The sequence below is a fragment of the Dromiciops gliroides genome, chromosome 3, assembly GCF_019393635.1.
Source record: "Dromiciops gliroides isolate mDroGli1 chromosome 3, mDroGli1.pri, whole genome shotgun sequence".
NCBI classification, from domain to species: Eukaryota; Metazoa; Chordata; class Mammalia; order Microbiotheria; family Microbiotheriidae; genus Dromiciops; species Dromiciops gliroides.
The window spans coordinates 155,808,027-155,826,230 of record NC_057863.1 but is presented as its reverse complement, the minus strand read 5'-3'; the positions used below and the strand labels follow the sequence as shown (position 1 = coordinate 155,826,230).

At 38.7% G+C, this 18,204-nt stretch overlaps 1 protein-coding gene across 13 annotated transcripts in view; it reads right to left on the bottom strand.

The window, feature by feature from the left end:
- Positions 1-18,204, bottom strand: part of MBNL2 (muscleblind like splicing regulator 2) — a 201,897-nt gene that overhangs the window by 142,261 nt on the left and 41,432 nt on the right. For all 13 annotated transcript variants that reach the window (XM_043996340.1, XM_043996339.1, XM_043996344.1 and 10 more), the window contains exon 2: positions 718-1,521. In XM_043996340.1, coding sequence (XP_043852275.1) covers positions 718-891 — 174 coding nt within the window. In that variant the 5' untranslated portion in view covers positions 892-1,521. The remainder of the gene's footprint in view (positions 1-717; positions 1,522-18,204) is intronic.

Sequence of the window (18,204 nt, the reverse complement as noted above, 5' to 3'; positions counted from 1 at the left end):
GCTCTTTTTATTCTATGACAAACATGTGTGCTTCAGTCCATTCCCACCCTTCTCAAACCTGAGGAAAGAAAACAGATCTAAGTCCTATATTATCAAATAGAATCCTAAGAGAGACTTAAAAATATCCTGTGTTAGGAGTCTATCTCTCAGCTAATAAATGGGGTTATCATAGGTTACCACCATTGTGTCTCCAAATAACACTTCACCACTGGTGCCAGCTATGGCAAATTAACCAGGAGAATGAAGACCTCATTACATGTCACTTTGGGGAGCCAGCAGCTCCTCAAAAAGCAATTGACAGTGGCAGAAGCTTCCCAGAGAGGTGAGATGCCAAAAGCAGTACACAGATGTGACAGTTAATTTCATTTGCTTTTATTCAGCTCTGAGCAGATCAAGTTTTAATAAGATATTTATCTTTAGTTGTGATAAAGCAGACTCCCTTTTCAAACTCCGGGACCCGTGAAGAACATGTCCAAACTAAGCTATCTTACATTCTTTACTTAACTGTGGACGTGCAAAGAATATGTACACGCTTGATACAGTGGGGAGAAGGGAGTAAAAGTCTCTTAATCGATACCACATGTGAGGAAATATGTTCCGGAAACTATTTTTAAACTTCTGAATAAAACGTAAGGGACTTTTTCAGATGAAACTTAAAGTCAGGCTTTACAAGTAAAGTGTTAATACTGGATCTGTACATACAAATGACTTCCTTACCTTCAGGGAATCAAAGCAGGCAATTACACGGCCATTTTCAACCTGGCAACTTTTGGGGGGGTGCGCGAATTTGCATTCTTCATCAGAGCGTGAACAAGTTCCTCTCTGAAACTGTCTGCACACTTCCAGTGTCAGCCATTTTGTGTCTCTCACAGGAGCAACGTTCAAAGCCATGATGAAAAAGAGATTTAGGTGCTTCTGGGTGTTGCTATTGAGTGAATTATGTCAGTCTGGGAACTCCAAAAAAAACAAACCAAACAAAACTACTGTTGAGAAGCAAACCACATCCAGCTCTTAGAAGAGCTAACAAATTGATTAACAGAGTCCAGTACACACAAAGCAGAAGGAGAATAGACAATTTACCAGCAAGCAGTCACTCATCAATCAATATGCCCCACTTGAAGAAGGTGGGCTGCAATGAAAACATGCTCAGTGTCATCTCTGGCTGTAAAATGTCTAAGTCTCTTGTCTGTCTTTGACACCGTTTCTTATAGAGTGACTCCAAGGCAATCACACTCCTCGAGAGAACGTTAATTCTTCCAGTGCTGCTTTCTTGTATTGGTGACACTGGAAAACAACCCTGTCAGTTGATCATATCCTGGAAGTTCTGTTTTTCCCTTTCACCTTTTTAGTGTTGAAGTCCAGCAAGGGGCAAATTCAGACAGTCGAGATATCCTCGGCCACACATGAGGTCAGGACAAGGTGTTCAAAGTAGGCAGAGACCAAGCTCTGCAAACACAGAGGTGCGTAGGACAGTCGTTTCCGGGAAAAGTGACTTCACAAAGGCACTTTTGAATCATGAACCTGATAAAATAGAAATCAAATGTCAGTTTTCATCCAACCTTACTGGAAGCAACACTTCTAAAACCGATACCTCCTTTAACTGGAATTTTCTCAGTTCTAGATGACAGCAGTGAAACAGGGTAGGAAAAATGCCTCATTTCATAAACTTTTGCATGAAAAAAAGTAGGGGTAAGCAATTGAAACACGTATTACAGAAACAATCCAGGCAGCAGTCCAAAAGCGAGGAATGACTCAACCAGATGAATGTGGTAGACACAATAATTAGGCATTCTGATTCTGAAACAATTCAATCTAATGTGTTTAATCGCCAAAACAATATATTAGATCCACAGTTTCCAATTAATTTCACATTTAGGCCCACAGATTGCATTATTTGCATTATTTGAGAAGCTCTAAACAATTATTTGTTATCTGTCCCTCTTGTATAAAGATGTTATCATTTTGAATGAAATTCTTCCATTACCCCCACCATTGAGAAAAAAAAAATGTGCTTGTTTCTCTTAAAGTTCTTCTTGTCAGTAATTTATTTTTTACTTTAGCATCTTATAAAAATTCCACTTTACATAACAATGTTGATATCAAAATACTTGTAAATATTAAAACAAGAATCTATTTCCTTATTTTTTATCTTAAAAATATTATAAATCTCTTAAAACATTTTGGACGTTAGACCAATAGTATTCAGAGAAGAAAAAGCTACCTACTTGAGGGTAAATAAGATTCATAAATAAGGACTAAAAGTGAATCATGGTCATAAATGATATAGACTGCCATGGAAATCTTAAACTTAAAAAAAATGTTTCATGAAATGCTATTCTAGAATTAAATGATTTCTTAGGCACACTTTCTCAGCCATGGATTGTTTCATAACAAAAACAGAGACAGAGAAATAAGGAAACCCAAACTTGCTAATTAAAATGCTTGATTTGTAAAACATTCCTTTTTCCTGTGTGATGATAAATATGTATTTAAAAATGTTTGCGGAATCAAATCATTAGGAGCTTATGAGATTATAATTAACCCTAAATTCCATCTCCACTAGTGTTCAAAGCACAGGTTTCCTCTTTTTTTTTTAGGGAGGCAATTGGGGTTAAGTGACTTGCCCAGGGTCACACAGTTAGTAAGTAAGTGTCTGAGGCCGGATTTGAACTCAGGTACTCCTGACTCCAGGGCTGGTGCTCTATCCACTGCGCCACCTAGCTGCCCCACAGGTTTCCTCTTGAGGAGGAGGGGTAGACCAAAGCAATCCAAGTTTCTGCATTTAGTTTAGATTATTTCTCATCCTATCTGAACTTCTCTTTTATTCAATTCTCAACTCCCTATTTATAATTTGGAACAATATGTTTTAGCACAAAGAAGAAAAAATAATTACCACTGAATTAAAATGTGGGTTAAATGCAATTAATCAACAACTTTTGTCATTAAATAAGCTGCATAAATATTAAAACATTTAAAGGCATCCTCAGTCTCTAAATTGCTTTAAGGTAACAACCCAGTGAATGGGACATACTCTTATTTTTACCTTTAAGAAGTAATTTCTAGGATTAAGTTTTACTCTATTCCTATACATTTTATTTTCCATCAAAATCTAAACAGAAATTGACTTCCCAATAGTGATCTAACTTTATCAAGCTGGGAGACAAATGGATTTACTATTAGAGCAAAGACTGCCTAACCCTCTAATAATCAGCCACATATAATAAGTCAAGATCTATTAAGATCTGCAAGTTAGACTCACTTTTGACAGGATTATAATTGTCTCTCACCAAACCAATCTCATCTCTACCTAGTCTACATCCCCTAACTGCTAAAATTTCTAAGGCTGCTGTTATGAAAGTCACTGCCTTGATAATTCCAGCAGTCTCAAGCTTCCTCAGTCAGCAGGATCTAGCAGCAGGAAAATGAAGGAAAAAAGACAGGACTAGGCCAACCAAGGGTGTCCTTGTACTACTTTTAATAAGCAGCATTGACTTCTCATTAAGCCATAGTAGGAGTAAGAGGAGGACCCATGAGGAACTATGAAATCCTTATCCATGCTTCTTTCTATATTTTTCAGCCTCTTTTAACTTTGAAATAGGTTCTACAGATTTATGGCCTTAGAATTAACATCTAGCATGATCAGTAGTCAACAAACATCTATATTTCATCATGAACTCTTCTGTGCTACACCTTAGTGCTGACTTTAGAAGTCTAGGGCTTTCTGGCTACACTATTATCTGACAGTCCTGTTTTTATCTATTTCTGCCACAATTTGCCCATTGCTTTTGTTTTCCTTATCCTATGGCTCCATTAGCATTCTTCCCCTGACTTCTCTGATTACCTTTCCTCCAATTAATAGTCCTTTTCCTTCTTGATGAACTCTTTTCCTCTCAGCTCACTGGTCTTCCTTTGTCAAAACTACCTCTTTTGAAGGGAGATTAAACTCATTCATATAAGTATGACTAAGGAGGGGGCAGCTAGATGGCACAGTGGTTAAAGCACCGGCCCTGGATTCAGGAGTACCTGAGTTCAAATCCGGCCTCAGACACTTGACACTTACTAGCTGTGTGACCATGGGCAAGTCACTTAACCCCCATTGCCTAAAAAAAAAAAAAAAAAAAAAAAAGTATGACTAAGGAATGATAACAATGTCAACGGGTAGCTCCTCTAAACAGATATTTTCATATTTACAGGGATCAATGTCTTTGATTATAGGAATGAAAAATGGGGGAAATGTATTGTGTCTGGGTTGTTTTCATGTTCATTGCGAAGAATCTGATTAAAAAAACCCATATAAATATATTTTTTAAAAGCAAAAGAAAAACTTTTAGACATTTATTTTTAGTTTTTTGCAGTAGGGAGGTGGCTGGTGTCAGGAATTGGGCAAAGAAAGAAAGAAAGGAATTCCAAGCAACTCTAATTATCACTCTAGCCAGCATAGATGATGATGTACTTTGGACGTGTATAAGACTAGTCCTGTCTGTTGCTCTAGAGAGGAATAGTTGTGACCTGGGCCCTGAAATCCTGAATTATGTCCATGACCATCACAAAGAGTAGGTTTAATAAAGTACCAGGTAACTGGAAACTTTCAACAATGCATAGGGAAAAGTGGTTTGAGGGCAACAGGGCAAGAAACAGTAGCAGATGCATCCTTAGTGGCCACTGGCAACATAGTCTTTCCAGGAATAATAAGAAGCTAGAACTTCCCCCCATATCTTTATGAAAATATTGATTGTCAATTACTGTGCAATTGTATGTCTTGCCTGTCTCCTGATCAAGGTGTGCCTGCTAAAGATATGTGCAAGATTGTCTCTGTCACAGTGTGATTGCCTCCTTCCTAAGACATCACTGTGGTCCTTCTCCACTGATTTCACAAAGGCCCCCAGACTCATTGGTTGAAAGGGTAGAAAGGATAACTCCAATTTTGTCTCTTCCTTTCTGTACTTTACTATACTGTCCCAATTCTCAGTTTTACACAGCAGAGGAGATGGCTGAGTTATGAATAATCCTGAATGGTAGATAATATAGAAGTTATCTTTGATTTTGAGAATGTACTTTAGTTTTTATATTTTAGTCACAGGTATCTGATGTCCCAGACATTTGCTTTTTAAGATGTATCCACACTATGAAGGGCTAACTCAACTGGTATTATATAATTTATCCATTATTACTCCTAAACAATCACCCCCTTTGCAACCTGTTCCATCATAAGAAGAGACCAATTTCTTCAAAGTACTTTTTATACATCCTCTCATTTGATCCTTACAGTAGTCCTTTGAGGAAGGGAGAACAAACATTGTTATCCTCATTTTATATACTGAGCTTGTCTCCTGAGACTTTGCTCTTCCTTTGTGCACCCCAAATTATTTTTCTTTCCAAATAGAAGATTCTGGAAAGACTTCAGTTAGGGACATCTTTCCCTATTCTGTTAATTACAAAGAAGGATTCAGCATCATTCCTGGAGGTCTCTTACCTGTGTCTTTGCACCAACCTAACTAGAGCTTTGCTCTCTCAGATCTTTCTTTGAGCAGGGGCATTGTTACTTATTTTTCTAAGGAATTATCTTTTGTTTTTATCTACCTATCTAATCTATATATTTATTTTTTTGTTCCTTTGTTCCTTTGTTTTTGCGGGGCAATGAGGGTTAAGTGACTTGCTCAAAGTCATACAGCTAGTAAGTGCCAAGTGTCTGAGGCCAGATTTGAACTCAGAGCCTCCTGAATCCAGGGTCAGTGATTTACCCACTGAGCCACCTGGCTGCCCCCTAAGCGTTTCTCTTTTGGAAAAGAAAGTAAGGGTAGAGTAATAATGATTAGTTATCAATTAATCAACAAACACTTATTAAGTAATGTCTATGGGTCAGGAACTATTCTAGGTGCCAGGGAAACTAAGGGGAAAAAAAATCCTGCCCTCAAGGTTCTTGCATTTCTATCCAGGGACAATACATAAATAAATCTATTAAATATATAACTGTGTGTTTCCAAAGTTTTAGTAAAGTTTTTAGCTCTAACAGCTTAAAAGTTCACTAAGACTTTTGGGATACCATATACACATGTGTGAACATGTATGTACATATATAGGGACAGTATTTATACATACATGTATATGTGTACAAAAACACAAGGTTATTTTGGAACAGTGAGCACCATGTGCTGGAGGATCAGGAAAAGAAAAGATTTTGCCTCAGACAAAGCTTTATATCATATTGACATGTACCTGGGACCCAGGACCCAGAGAAACATTTGAGAATGACTGGCCTTGGTGAACCTTGTTATTGTATCTCACTGCTTGATAAGTACTTGATTTATTGACAGGGGTGCCCTCTGTGGTTATGTTTCTGCCAATATCCTTGTAATAGCCCCATCCTCTCCAGACAGCATTTGTTATAACAAGCTTTACTGTTCTTTTCTCAGTTTCTCTTTCAAAGTCACGAATGGAATTTGAGGCTAATGGAATGAGCTACTCAACTCATTTCTGAAATGCTGGTGGACTTGCTGTTCAACTGTACAAAAGAATGCCAAGCTGTTTTTAAAGCCTTTCCCACAGACTTTACTTTATTGCTTGTATTTAAAAGTCATTCCCAGGTGCTAGATTTTCTTTTTTTTTCAAACTATTCTAAGGAATATATGACTTGATTTTCTCTCCCAGCTTCTGAATACTCTAGCCCAAGGAGAATTTTTCCATTATGGATCTTTAAAATCTTAGGAGTTCAGGCCATTGTCCTACTTAGCATTTTTTTTTTTTTGGCGGGGCAATGAGGCTTAAGTGACTTGCCCAGGGTCACACAGCTAGTAAATGTCAAATGTCTGAGGCTGGATTTGAACTCAGGTCCTCCTTGAATCCAGGGCCGGTGCTTTGTCCACTGGGCCACCTAGCTGCCCCTTACCTAGCACTTTTGAAATTTCCTCCTCCATGCTCCTTACAACCCCTAACTTGAGCCATCCCTTCCTCCTATTTTGGGGGCGAGGGAGTTTCAAGCACTCAAAGGGCAGTTTATAATTTGCACTTAACATATGGTGGTTTTTTTCCAGAAACAATGATTATATTGTCAAACTTGATCTGAAGTTGGAGAAAATTTAAGACCATATTGAGAAAAATAATTTCCTGTTACTCTAGCCCTGTTAGTTTGTTTTTTGCTCACTATGACATATTTTAGTTGACTCAAACATCTAGATTAAAGGATGATAGCAAAACAAACTCATTTCTGAGCCAGACAACTCTTGAAATATTGTCCATTAGAGGGATTTGTAAAATACTTTTAATCTATTTGCATAAACCACAATTTATTAAGAAAAGCAGGCATCTCTGTAATATTTTGTAAAAAACTAACAAAACCACACCAAACAACAGGTGTTTACCCGAGCTTATGGTTGCATCATCAAACATGCTCTCAGCTATTTAAAGAGTCCATTTAAAAGTGGTACTAAATGTACTACCTTCCCTGGATCGATGGCTTGGCTGTATCATTGTGACCGGCCTGATGGCCGACTAAATTTAAGAGAGCCCTCAAGGTGCATGTTAGACTGGGAATGGAGCTAAGAGGAGACTGACCTCCAGGAGTGATGCTGAATCCTTCTTTGTAATTAAAGGAACAGGGAAAGATGTCACTAACTGAAGTCTTTCCAGAATGTTCTATTTGGAAAGAAAAATAATTTGGGGTACACAAAGGGAGAGCAAGTTTTAGGAGACAAGCCCAATTTACTCATATATAAAATGAGGGTAACAATGTTTGTTCTCCCTATCTCAAAGGACCTCTCGATCTCAAAGGACTACTGTAAGGATCGAATGAGAGGATGTATAAAAAGTACTTGGAAGTCTAAAAGCACAGTATCAAGGTTAGCTATTACTGTATTGATTTGAATGTGGAACACACAATTCCCCTCCTCCCACCACACCCCTAGATGCAAATGCTAATAGAAAAAGCACTGGCCTCAGAGTCAATGCTTAGCTTTTACTCCCAATTATAGTTTCCTAGCTTTGTGACCTCAGGTAAGTCATTTAACTCTTCTGAGGCTTAGCTTCCTTACCTGTAAAATTAAGATAATGAATTGATTGTAAGGATCAAATGAGATAACATACATAAAATGTTTTGTAAGTTAAATACACAATATAAGTATAAGCCATTATCATATTGATCTGAATAGAGGTCATATTTCCATAAACCTAGCTTGTATAAAAGTTGAGTGTGCCTGGCATACAGAAGGTGATAAATAAATACTTATTAACTGATTGGTCTCAAATATGCCCCTTTCTCTTTTCTGACATTGTCACCAACCTAATGCAGGTCCTCATCACCTGGACTATTATAATAGCATACTGATGAGTCTGCCAACACCAAAGATCTCCCCATATCTATCCATCATCCATTCAGTCACTGAAAGATTTTTCGTAAAGTGCAGGTGTAATCATGTCACTCCCTTATTTAATGTTTGTTGTTGTTTGTCCTTCATTCTCAAAGAGGACCATGACATCCGGATGATGTCATGACTATAGTGAATAGGATTTAAGTGAGGGAGGGCTGTGCAAGGTCACCAACCTCACTCTCTCTTCCAGAGCCATCTGGGTTCAGTGGCAAGATATATATAGATACAGATATCTATCTATCTATCTATCTATCTATCTATCTATCTATCTATCTATCTATCTATCTCAGAATGACTGGAGATGGCCCCAGATGTTTTTCGGGCAATTAGGATTAAGTGACTTTCTTGTTTGCCTCAATTTACTCCTCTGTAAAATGAGTTGGAGGAAAAAATGGCAAACCATTCTAGTACCTGTGGCAAGAAAACTCCAAACAGAGTCACAAAGAATTGGACATGACTAAAAAATGACAAAACATCAAAAAAATCACAAATAACTTTTATCTCCAAAAAATAGAAATTTCCTTTAAATGAAATCAGGGATTGAAAAAAGAGTAAGGACCCTTAATAAAAGTGGCAATATTATATAATCCATCATAGTATCCTTGTATGATGCAATAAGCCAGTCTTTTAGCAGCAGATTTTCTAAGATTAATTGCAAATATTGAGTGCTTTTAAGCTAACACTGTTTTGCAAAAACCATAATTCTAATTAATGGATATAACTATAGATAATGATGCATTTCATGGGGTGCTTTGCAATTTTAAGATTCTTTCACATTCATGATCTTACACCCTTGCAAATTTCCTATAATAATAATTATTATTATTACTATTATTATTATTATCCCCATTTAAGAAATTTAAGAAGCAGAAATGCAAAGGTTATTACTTAGCCAAGATAATACAGTGAAACCAATATGGTAATATTATTCATATGGTCTTATATCTACAACTGGAAGAACCTTCAGAGGCTATATGGTTATAAACTTCCCTTTACAGATGAAGAAACTGAGGTCAGGAAGGTTAAGTGCCTGACTCACAGTAGGCACTTCATAAATGCTGACTGACTGAGTGCTTTGACCCAGGTCTCAAAGGCATCAGAGGCAGTATTTGAACCCAGGCTCTCTGGCTCCTCTTCTACCAGACCTCCTCCCACTGCGCCAATGCTGCCATATCTACTAGAGGTTATAATTACGAGTATCCAACCTGTTCATTATAAATGTCACGCTTAAGTACAAAAGTTCATAATAAAACAAAACTGAAAAACTCATGCATTTAAAAAGCCTATGAAAATTTTAAGACAGGAGAAAACAAACACAAACACAAGTTATATTTTGCACCTTAATTCTTTTAAATAAATCTTTTAAAGGCATTGTACTATATGCACAGCACTAAACTGGGCCCTGAGAGACCTCCACTGTGTATGTATGACTCATGTCTGTCTTCATGGAACTATTTCCAATGAGGTATACTAGCCAAGTTTGCAGCAGTGAGTAGGGAAGGAAGCTCAGCTTTCAATTAGAAGGAAATGAAAACAAATAATCTAAATATGTCCCTGAAGCTATATCTAGATATAATGTATTCAATACATATTTGTATTCAAATTGCATTCTTTTGACTGTGTCTGTGTTTTCAATCCAAATATTTTAACTCATTTAGGAGAATCTCTTATTAGAATAAGAGCACTTTCATTAGTTGCTCTTTAAGACTAATACATGGTCTACTGGTTTCTTGGAAACCTAGTAACATAAAGATTTGGGCTAAAGCAGAAATATCATTAGCTTTTACTGAGTAAACTACCTAGCTCCAATGTACTCAAGGATGGCACTTCTCTCTTTCCTTGCTCCAACCCGTACAGCCTGTGGCAAAAGACAGCTATTGGAGAAATGGAGAGAATGCTTGACCATTCACCCTAACAAAAGAGATGTCCCTCTTCTTCACTCCAACTCATGTAATATCTCTCAGATGCTTATCCCATCTCTCACTATCTCCTCCTTTTCCTTTGTCTGAAACGAAGAGGTAGTTAACCTTGCCACGGCAAACATCTCTCCATGCACAAGGGATCCCATTCCACCTCATTTTCTCCTACAGATTGCCTCCTATATCGTCCCCACTCTCTCCCTGTCGACTGAATGCTTCCCTGTTGCCTACAAACATGGGCATGTTTCCCTACTCTTAAAAAACTTCACTTAATCCAATTATTCCTGCTATATATCATCCTATTTTTCCTTCCTACCCTTTTGTGGCTAGACTTGGGAAAGCTCTCAACAGATGGTGCCTCCACTTCCTCTCTTCTTTCTTCTAAACCTTCTGTAAGCTGGCTTCCAATATCATCATTTAACTGAAATTGCTTTCTTTCTCAAATTAACTCTCTGCAGCCTTTGAAACTATTGATGGCTGTCTTCTCTTCTGGTTGTCCTGCTGTCTGCCCTCTTCTTCACAGTGTCCTTTGCTAGATCATCATCCATGTCCACTAACTGTGGGTGTCTCCCAGGGCTCTATCCTATGCCCTCTTCTCTTCTCTTTCTATACTGTTTCACTTAGTGATATCATCAGCTGCCATTAATTCAATCTCAGATCTATTTACTTAAGCATGCTGACTTCCAGTTTCATATCTCCAACTGCCACCCACTGGGCATCTTGAACTAGATGCCCTGGAAACATTTAAACTCACCATGTCCAATCTGGAACTCATTATCTTTCCCTTCAAACCATCCCCTCTTCCTAACCTCCCTATTACTGTTGAGGGCACCACCATCCTCCTTGTCACCAAAACTCACACCCCAAAGTCATCCTTGATTCCTTACTCTGTCTCACACTCCATATCCAATCTGTTTCCAAGTCCTGTCAATTCTACCTTCCCAATATCCCTAATATATGGAATCTTCCTTCCTCTGATAATACCACCACCCTGGCGCAGGCTCTTACCACTGAACATCTGGGCTATTATTATTGCAATAGCTTTCAGATGAGTCTCTCTGTCACAAGTCTTTCATCCTCTACTCAGCTATCAAAATGACCTTACTAAAGTTCCAGTCTGACCAATTGACCACTTCCCCTTCCATAAATTACTTTTTTTTTTAAGTGAGGCAATTGGGGTTAAGTGACTTGCCCAGGGTCACACAGCTAGTAAGTGTCAAGTGTCTGAGGCCGGATTTGAACTCAGGTACTCCTGACTCTAGGGCTGGTGCTCTATCCACTGCGCCACCTAGGTGCCCCCTATAAATTACTTTTGAGATCAAATAAAAAAAAAATGCTCTGTTGGACTTTAAAAGCCTTTCATAACCTGAACCCTTCCTACCTTTCCAGTCTTGGTACACCTTACTCCTCCACGTACATTATGATCCAATGACACTGGCTTCCTTGCTGTTCTTCCAATGTGGCACATCATTTCCTGATGATGTGTCTTCTCACACCATCCCCCTATCTTGTATTTTTTCCCTCATCATATTCCCTCCAGCACCTCTATGGCTTTGTTCAAATTTCAGTATCTACAAAAAGCCTTTCCTGGTCCCCCTCAGTCATCGTGCCTTCCCTCTGTTGACTCTCTCTAATTTGTCCCATGTATTTGTTTGCATGTCGTCTCTGCCATGGCATTCTGAATTCCTTGATAACAAGGACTGTTCTTGCCCCTTTTTTTGTATCCCTATCACTTAGTATAGTACCTGTAATAAAGTAGGCACTTAATAAATGCTTATTGCCTTGACTTGTCTTGACAAGGATATTTATTTATCTTTCAAGGATTCATTATTTAATCAGAATGGTTGCTCCCTCCTTATGACAGATCATGACCTCTCTTTGCCTTAGTAGATGGTGCACATGTATGTACATAATCCATCCCCAGTAGAATAAGAGTTCCTTGAACGCATCGATTGTGCTGTTTAGCTTTATGTCTTTAGCATGTACCCTGGAACATAATAGTCTTATACTATGAATATTTATTGAATTGAATGGATTGAATGCAGGTGACCTCCAAGGTTCCTCCCCGTTTTTAACATTCAGGGGTTCTTCTATAAGTTTTTTAAACAACTAATTCTTAAGCAGGGCTAATTTCAGGAGGGATGTATTTTTAGCTGTCCTTCAGTAAGTCTCATCATCCAGGCTAAGTTTTCCCTGGATTTAATAACAGCAGGCCTTTAAGTAGTGGGAGTTGAAAGAAAAAGCTGCAATGGAAGTGTAGGCGGAGATTGGTGGAGCAGAGTCACTCCTGCAGCTACCCTCATCCCTTCCTCGGAGACCAGAGCTCAGAGGGAAGGCAGCAAATAAGAGAATCAAGGTGGGATGATGATGGTGAGATAGGAGTGTAATAGCACATGGCAACCATCACTGAGCCATAGGAAACTGAGCTGCATTTGAATAGTTAATGCTAGTTAAGTAGTGAGTCAGGAACAATATATGCTGCATTCATAAACAGCGATAATCTAGAAGAAAGCATGATCCATGCCTTCATGAGGGAAGTACAAAGTGCTGTTTGATGTCTATGGGCATTGTGGCAAAGATTCACTTCCAAAGGGAGAGGCACACAGGAACAGGGGAATCAGTAACACTAGGATGACATAAATAGAGTTTTGTCTAGATCTCAGTGATTTTGTGTTAGGTTTCCCAGCAAGGCGGACCATGAGCAGTCAACACTTCTGTGTGCTAACACTCTGATCAAGGCATAAAATGGCACTTTGACATATAGGCTTTACTACTCTATGTATAAACAAATGGATAATTCAAGAATTTGACAATTACTCTTTCCTGCTATGATTATTAGTTTTATTAAAATCTTTAATATATATATATATATACATTCATTCAATAAACATTTAATATATTTATTATTTCAATAGAGAGGCACCATGGAACAGTAGATGGATTGTTGGCCTCAGATGGGTTATGATCCTGTTTATGAACAATTTATGGGCAGCTAAGTGGAGCAGTGGATAGAGTGCCAGGCCTGCAGTAAGGAAGACTCATCTTCCTGAGTCAAATCCAGCCTCAGACACTCACTTAAGTAACCCTGGGCAAGTCCCTTAACCCTTGTTTGCCTCAGTTTCCTAATCTGTAAAATGAGCTGGAAAAGAAAATAACAAACTATTCCATTATCTCTGACTCTTTGTGACCCCATTTGGGGTTTTCCTGGCAGACAGGCCTGAAAAAATAACTTAGCAACAACAACAAATTAACAATACCGGCTGGTAACTGTGGGCAAGTCCCTTAATTCCTCAGTGCTTTAGGCAAAACTTTGCAAAGAAGGGTCTGCTCTGCATTGGTTGAAGGAGTGTCCTTGCTAATGATAAATCAATCTCTCTGTTATCTTAATATCATTGTGCTAGTTAATCCTGCTCACCCAAGCACCCAGGCCCAGGAAGTTAACATATCAAGGCTGAAGTCTTCTCCTTCAGCATGCTGTGACAGTTACTAGTCTCAAAGAGGCTTCATCAAACATCTTCCCCAAGCCTTGGGCTGTGCAGCAAAACAACTATAATCTCTGAAATAGAAGCAGTTCTGATGTGCTGAATGTGGGTATGCTAATGGTTACCAAGGCAAAATTGATATTTGGCAATCTGCATCGATTTAAATAAATTCCAGAGCCTGGAATGCTTTTACAGAGCTCTAACTCTTGGCCTGGCCACTCCTAGATAAAGCTCCAAGTTTGGGTCTCTAGCAATCATTCCTTACAGCGCATTTTAGGTAGATTCCTTGGAGTTGATGTTTCTAACGGGCAGAGAGCACTGGTTGGTTAGTCAGAAGATATGGGTTAAGGCTTAATTCTTCTGCCATACTGTGATGGTGGGTAACTCATTTCAACTCTGGGCCAAGGTCTCTTCATCTGTAAGTAAAACTAAGAATAACTATACTACTTACTTCTTAGTTTCATTGTTTTAATAAAAGACCAAAGTTATATTAATATGTAAATGTTGTGATTATTATTTTTTTTGGTGAGGCAATTGGGGTTAAGTGACTTGCCCAGGGTCACACAGCTAGTAAGTGTTAAGTGTCTGAGGCCGGATTTGAACTCAGGTCCTCCTGACTCCAGGGTCAGTGCTCTATCCACTGCGCCACCTAGCCGCCCCCAAATGTTGTGATTATTAATCACCCTTCTAATTATCTACATAATCCGGTAAAGTATTGTTTCTATATATATATCTTTAAGCTGAAACCTGAGATGTGTCATTGACTAAATACATGTACCCCCTGCAGAGTATCCATAGGAATGAAGGAAATAAGCATTTATTAAGTGCCTACTATGTGCCAGGCACTGTACTAAGCCCTTTACAAACATCATCTCATTTGATCCTCATAACAACCCTGAGAGGTTGGTTCTCTTATTATGCCCATTTTATAGTTGAGGAATCAGAGGCAGACAGAGGTTAAGTGACTTGTCTAGGATCACAAAGTTACAAAATTTCTGAGGCTGGACTCAAACTCTGGTTTTCCTGACTTGAGCCCTGGTGTCCTGTGCACTTTACTACCTTAGTCCAGAGGTACTTGCTTACTGATTTCGCTTCAATTGCTTTTCCTTTAACTCCTCTCCCCCACATTTCATTTCACAGCTACCCATTCAGGGCAGGTGCAGAGCCTATTTCTTTCTTACATTGCTCCTCTTGGTGGGGAAGGTTTTGCTTAGTGAAGTGGTCAGGGTATAATAATAATAGGTCACATTTATATGCTGCTTGTTAGTTGCAAGAATTGTGGCTCACATTATTATTAGTGCTTTAAGACTTGCGAAGAGCTTTTTCCGGTAGTCGCCCTGTGAGGTGGATAGTTCCAGTATCCTTGTTATCCTTACAAATACAATATCTTGATCTTGAGAGGCAAGGCGGAATAGTAGAGTGAAAACTGGCTTCCAAGTCAGGGTGATCTGGGTTCAAGTCCTGACTCGAATACACACTGTCTATGGGACCACAGGTAAGATATTCGACTTCTCAGTGCTGCGCTTGATGCTCTAAGACACAGAACTTTAGAGTGGCTGTTGATCTTCAGTAGTAGAAGGAGATTCCTTACTAGGAATTCCCTACCCCAGTGAATCCCAGGTCCAGGCACCAATAAATTAGCTCATTTGATCTTCATTACAATCCAGTGAACATAACCATAGTCACTGTTTGTTAGATAAGCAAATTGAGGCTCTCGAAGAGTAAATTACTTTAGCTAATTTGTGACAGAGGCAGAGCTTGAATTGGTATCCTCTCTGCTAACCACAATGTAGGGATGAGGGGTCAAGAATTCAATAGAATGTAGGCAGATTCAAGAGACACCAAACACTCTTGGCTGAGAGGATCCATGCAAAGACATAAGTGAAATCTGGCAGAGATGAGATAGGATAGTCCCAGGAACTCAGTTCGATGGTTGTTCTAACAGTGATCAGGAAAAGAGGACTAAGGAAAGCAGGCTTAGAAAAATGAGCATTATTAGGTTTTAAAATACATATATTTCTGCAGTAGAATGGAAGCTCCTTGTGGGGAGGGACTATATTTGTCTTTGTATTTCATCAGATTAGTACAATGTTTGACCTACAGTGGACATTTAATAAATGCATATTGAATTGAACTGTCTTGAATGCATTTGAAAAAGGAAAACAGGGGCAGCTAGGTGGCGCAGTGGATAGAGCACTGGCCCTGGAGTCAGGAGTATCTGAGTTCAAATCCGGCCTCAGACACTTAACACTTACTAGCTGTGTGACCCTGGGCAAGTCACTTAACCCCAACTGCCTCACTTTAAAAAAAAAAAAAAAGGAAAAAAAAAGAAAAAGGAAAACAAAAGTTCTCTTGGCATATTTTAATTCTCACTGGAAGGGAATGACTCACAAACCGCAGCTATGAAAGTGAGTTCCAAAGGTGGGTCTGAGCCAACAATCCCTCTTATTTTTCAGGAAGTTAAGCAAACTGGCAGAAATCATCATTGCTGACAAATATTTAACGAGTGCAACCTCAAAACTCAAAGCAGTAAAGACCTGGGAACCAAACACCTAGTGGAAGAAAGGTGTCTATTTATTAGTAAGCAATGCTGTTTGTTAATCACCGACTGAAGTCATAGGCAATACAACTTGGTAAATGAGGCCCTCCCCCCAGGACTCCATTCACCCTGGGAATAGCTTCCATTGTTGCCTTCACTCAGAGGGCGCTCTCCTTGGAGACTAATCACAAGGAATACTGCTTCCCTGCCTCCACCAGTTTTCATTATTTCTAAGCAGCATCTCCTGGTACTGTGTCTCCATGGCAACGGGGAGCCATTACTTTAAGATGTGCCACATGAAAATGGGTGGGAAGGAAAAACAATAATCACATGCTGTACTGTATCTTCATTTAGAGCCTCTTAGATAGCAAAGAGGAGAGTTCCCATTTTATAGAAGGAGAAACCAAGGGCCCCAAACTAAGAAAAGCCCTGAAGTATTCTGATTACAATTCTAGATACCCATAAAGTTAACCTAACACAGGAGCCATTATCCAGTATTTTGACAGAACTCACTGGTCTAGTAACCAAGTTGTCATTTTGACTGACTTTTTTTCCTCTGTCAAACTGACTAAATTGACCAGACAGCTTTGTTGGCATCGTTCAGATGGCCACAGAGGTTGTAGAAGCTGTGACTCAATAGCATGAGGGGCTGATCTGGAATCTGAACATCTGGTTTCTCACTTCAGGTTTGCTGATCAATTGCTGTGGGGACTTAGATAAATCACATAACCCCACTGGTTGTCAGATGAAGATGACAATACTTATTCTACCAACATCACAAAGTTGCTACTTCCATGGCTATATGATCTTGTAGGTGTGGGTATTCCTTCCACCAGTCGAGATCACAATCCATTTATATGTTCTCATTGCAGAGTTGTTGTCAGAATCAGGTTGTACATAAAACACATTATAAACTGTAACACTGTTTCTAAATATCAGATTATAATTTTTAATATAGAGTCTGTCCTTGAGATGGTGATACTTTTCTCTTACAGATTTTCATTATTGTTGAGTCATTTCAGTCATGTCTGATTCTTTATGACCCCATTTGGGGTTTTCTTGGCAAAAATATTGGAGTGGTTTGTCATTTCCTTTTCCACCTCATTTTACAGATAAAGAAACTAAGGGAAACAGGTTGAAGTGACTTGCTCAGGGTCACACAGCTAGTAAGTGTCTAAGGCCGGATTTGAACTTGGGTCTTCCTGATTTGAGGCCCAACAGTTTATCCACTACTATGCCACCTAGATTCCCTAGAGATTTTTATGTTTCCTTAAATAATTTGCATCTCTTTAGATATAAGTAGGTTTATTTAATTTTACCCAATTCTTTATTTTGTCCATTTTATAAATTTCTTTAAATTATCTATCTATAGTTGTATTAATTGAAGCATTTTAAGAGCACACTTAGGGGGCAGCTAGGTGGCACAGTGGATAAAGCACCGGCCCTGGATTCAGGAGGACCTGAGTTCAAATCCGGCTTCAGACACTTGACACTTACTAGCTGTATGACCCTGAGCAAGTCACTTAACCCTCATTGCCCTGCAAAAAAAAGAGCACACTTAGATGAAAAATTAATAACTCAGCATGTCCTGAGATACCACCCTCATGACAAACTCTCAAGTTACTTGTTCTCTATTTTCCAAAACAATTTTATCATCTGCTTTCCCATGTCCGTTCTTCAGTTGCTACTTTAGTCACAAAACATTTGCTGCTTTTCTCTTTTTAGATAATCTAGTAGTTTGGAATCAAACAACTTTCAAAAGAAAAAAATACAACAATTTAGAATTTAAATGCCTTTATCCTCTCAGGCAGTAGAGCTGGGAAAGTGTGCAAATGTTTCCTTATTGTCAGAACCGTTCCACATTTCAATAACTTTTTTTATTAGCAACTGGATGGACAAAA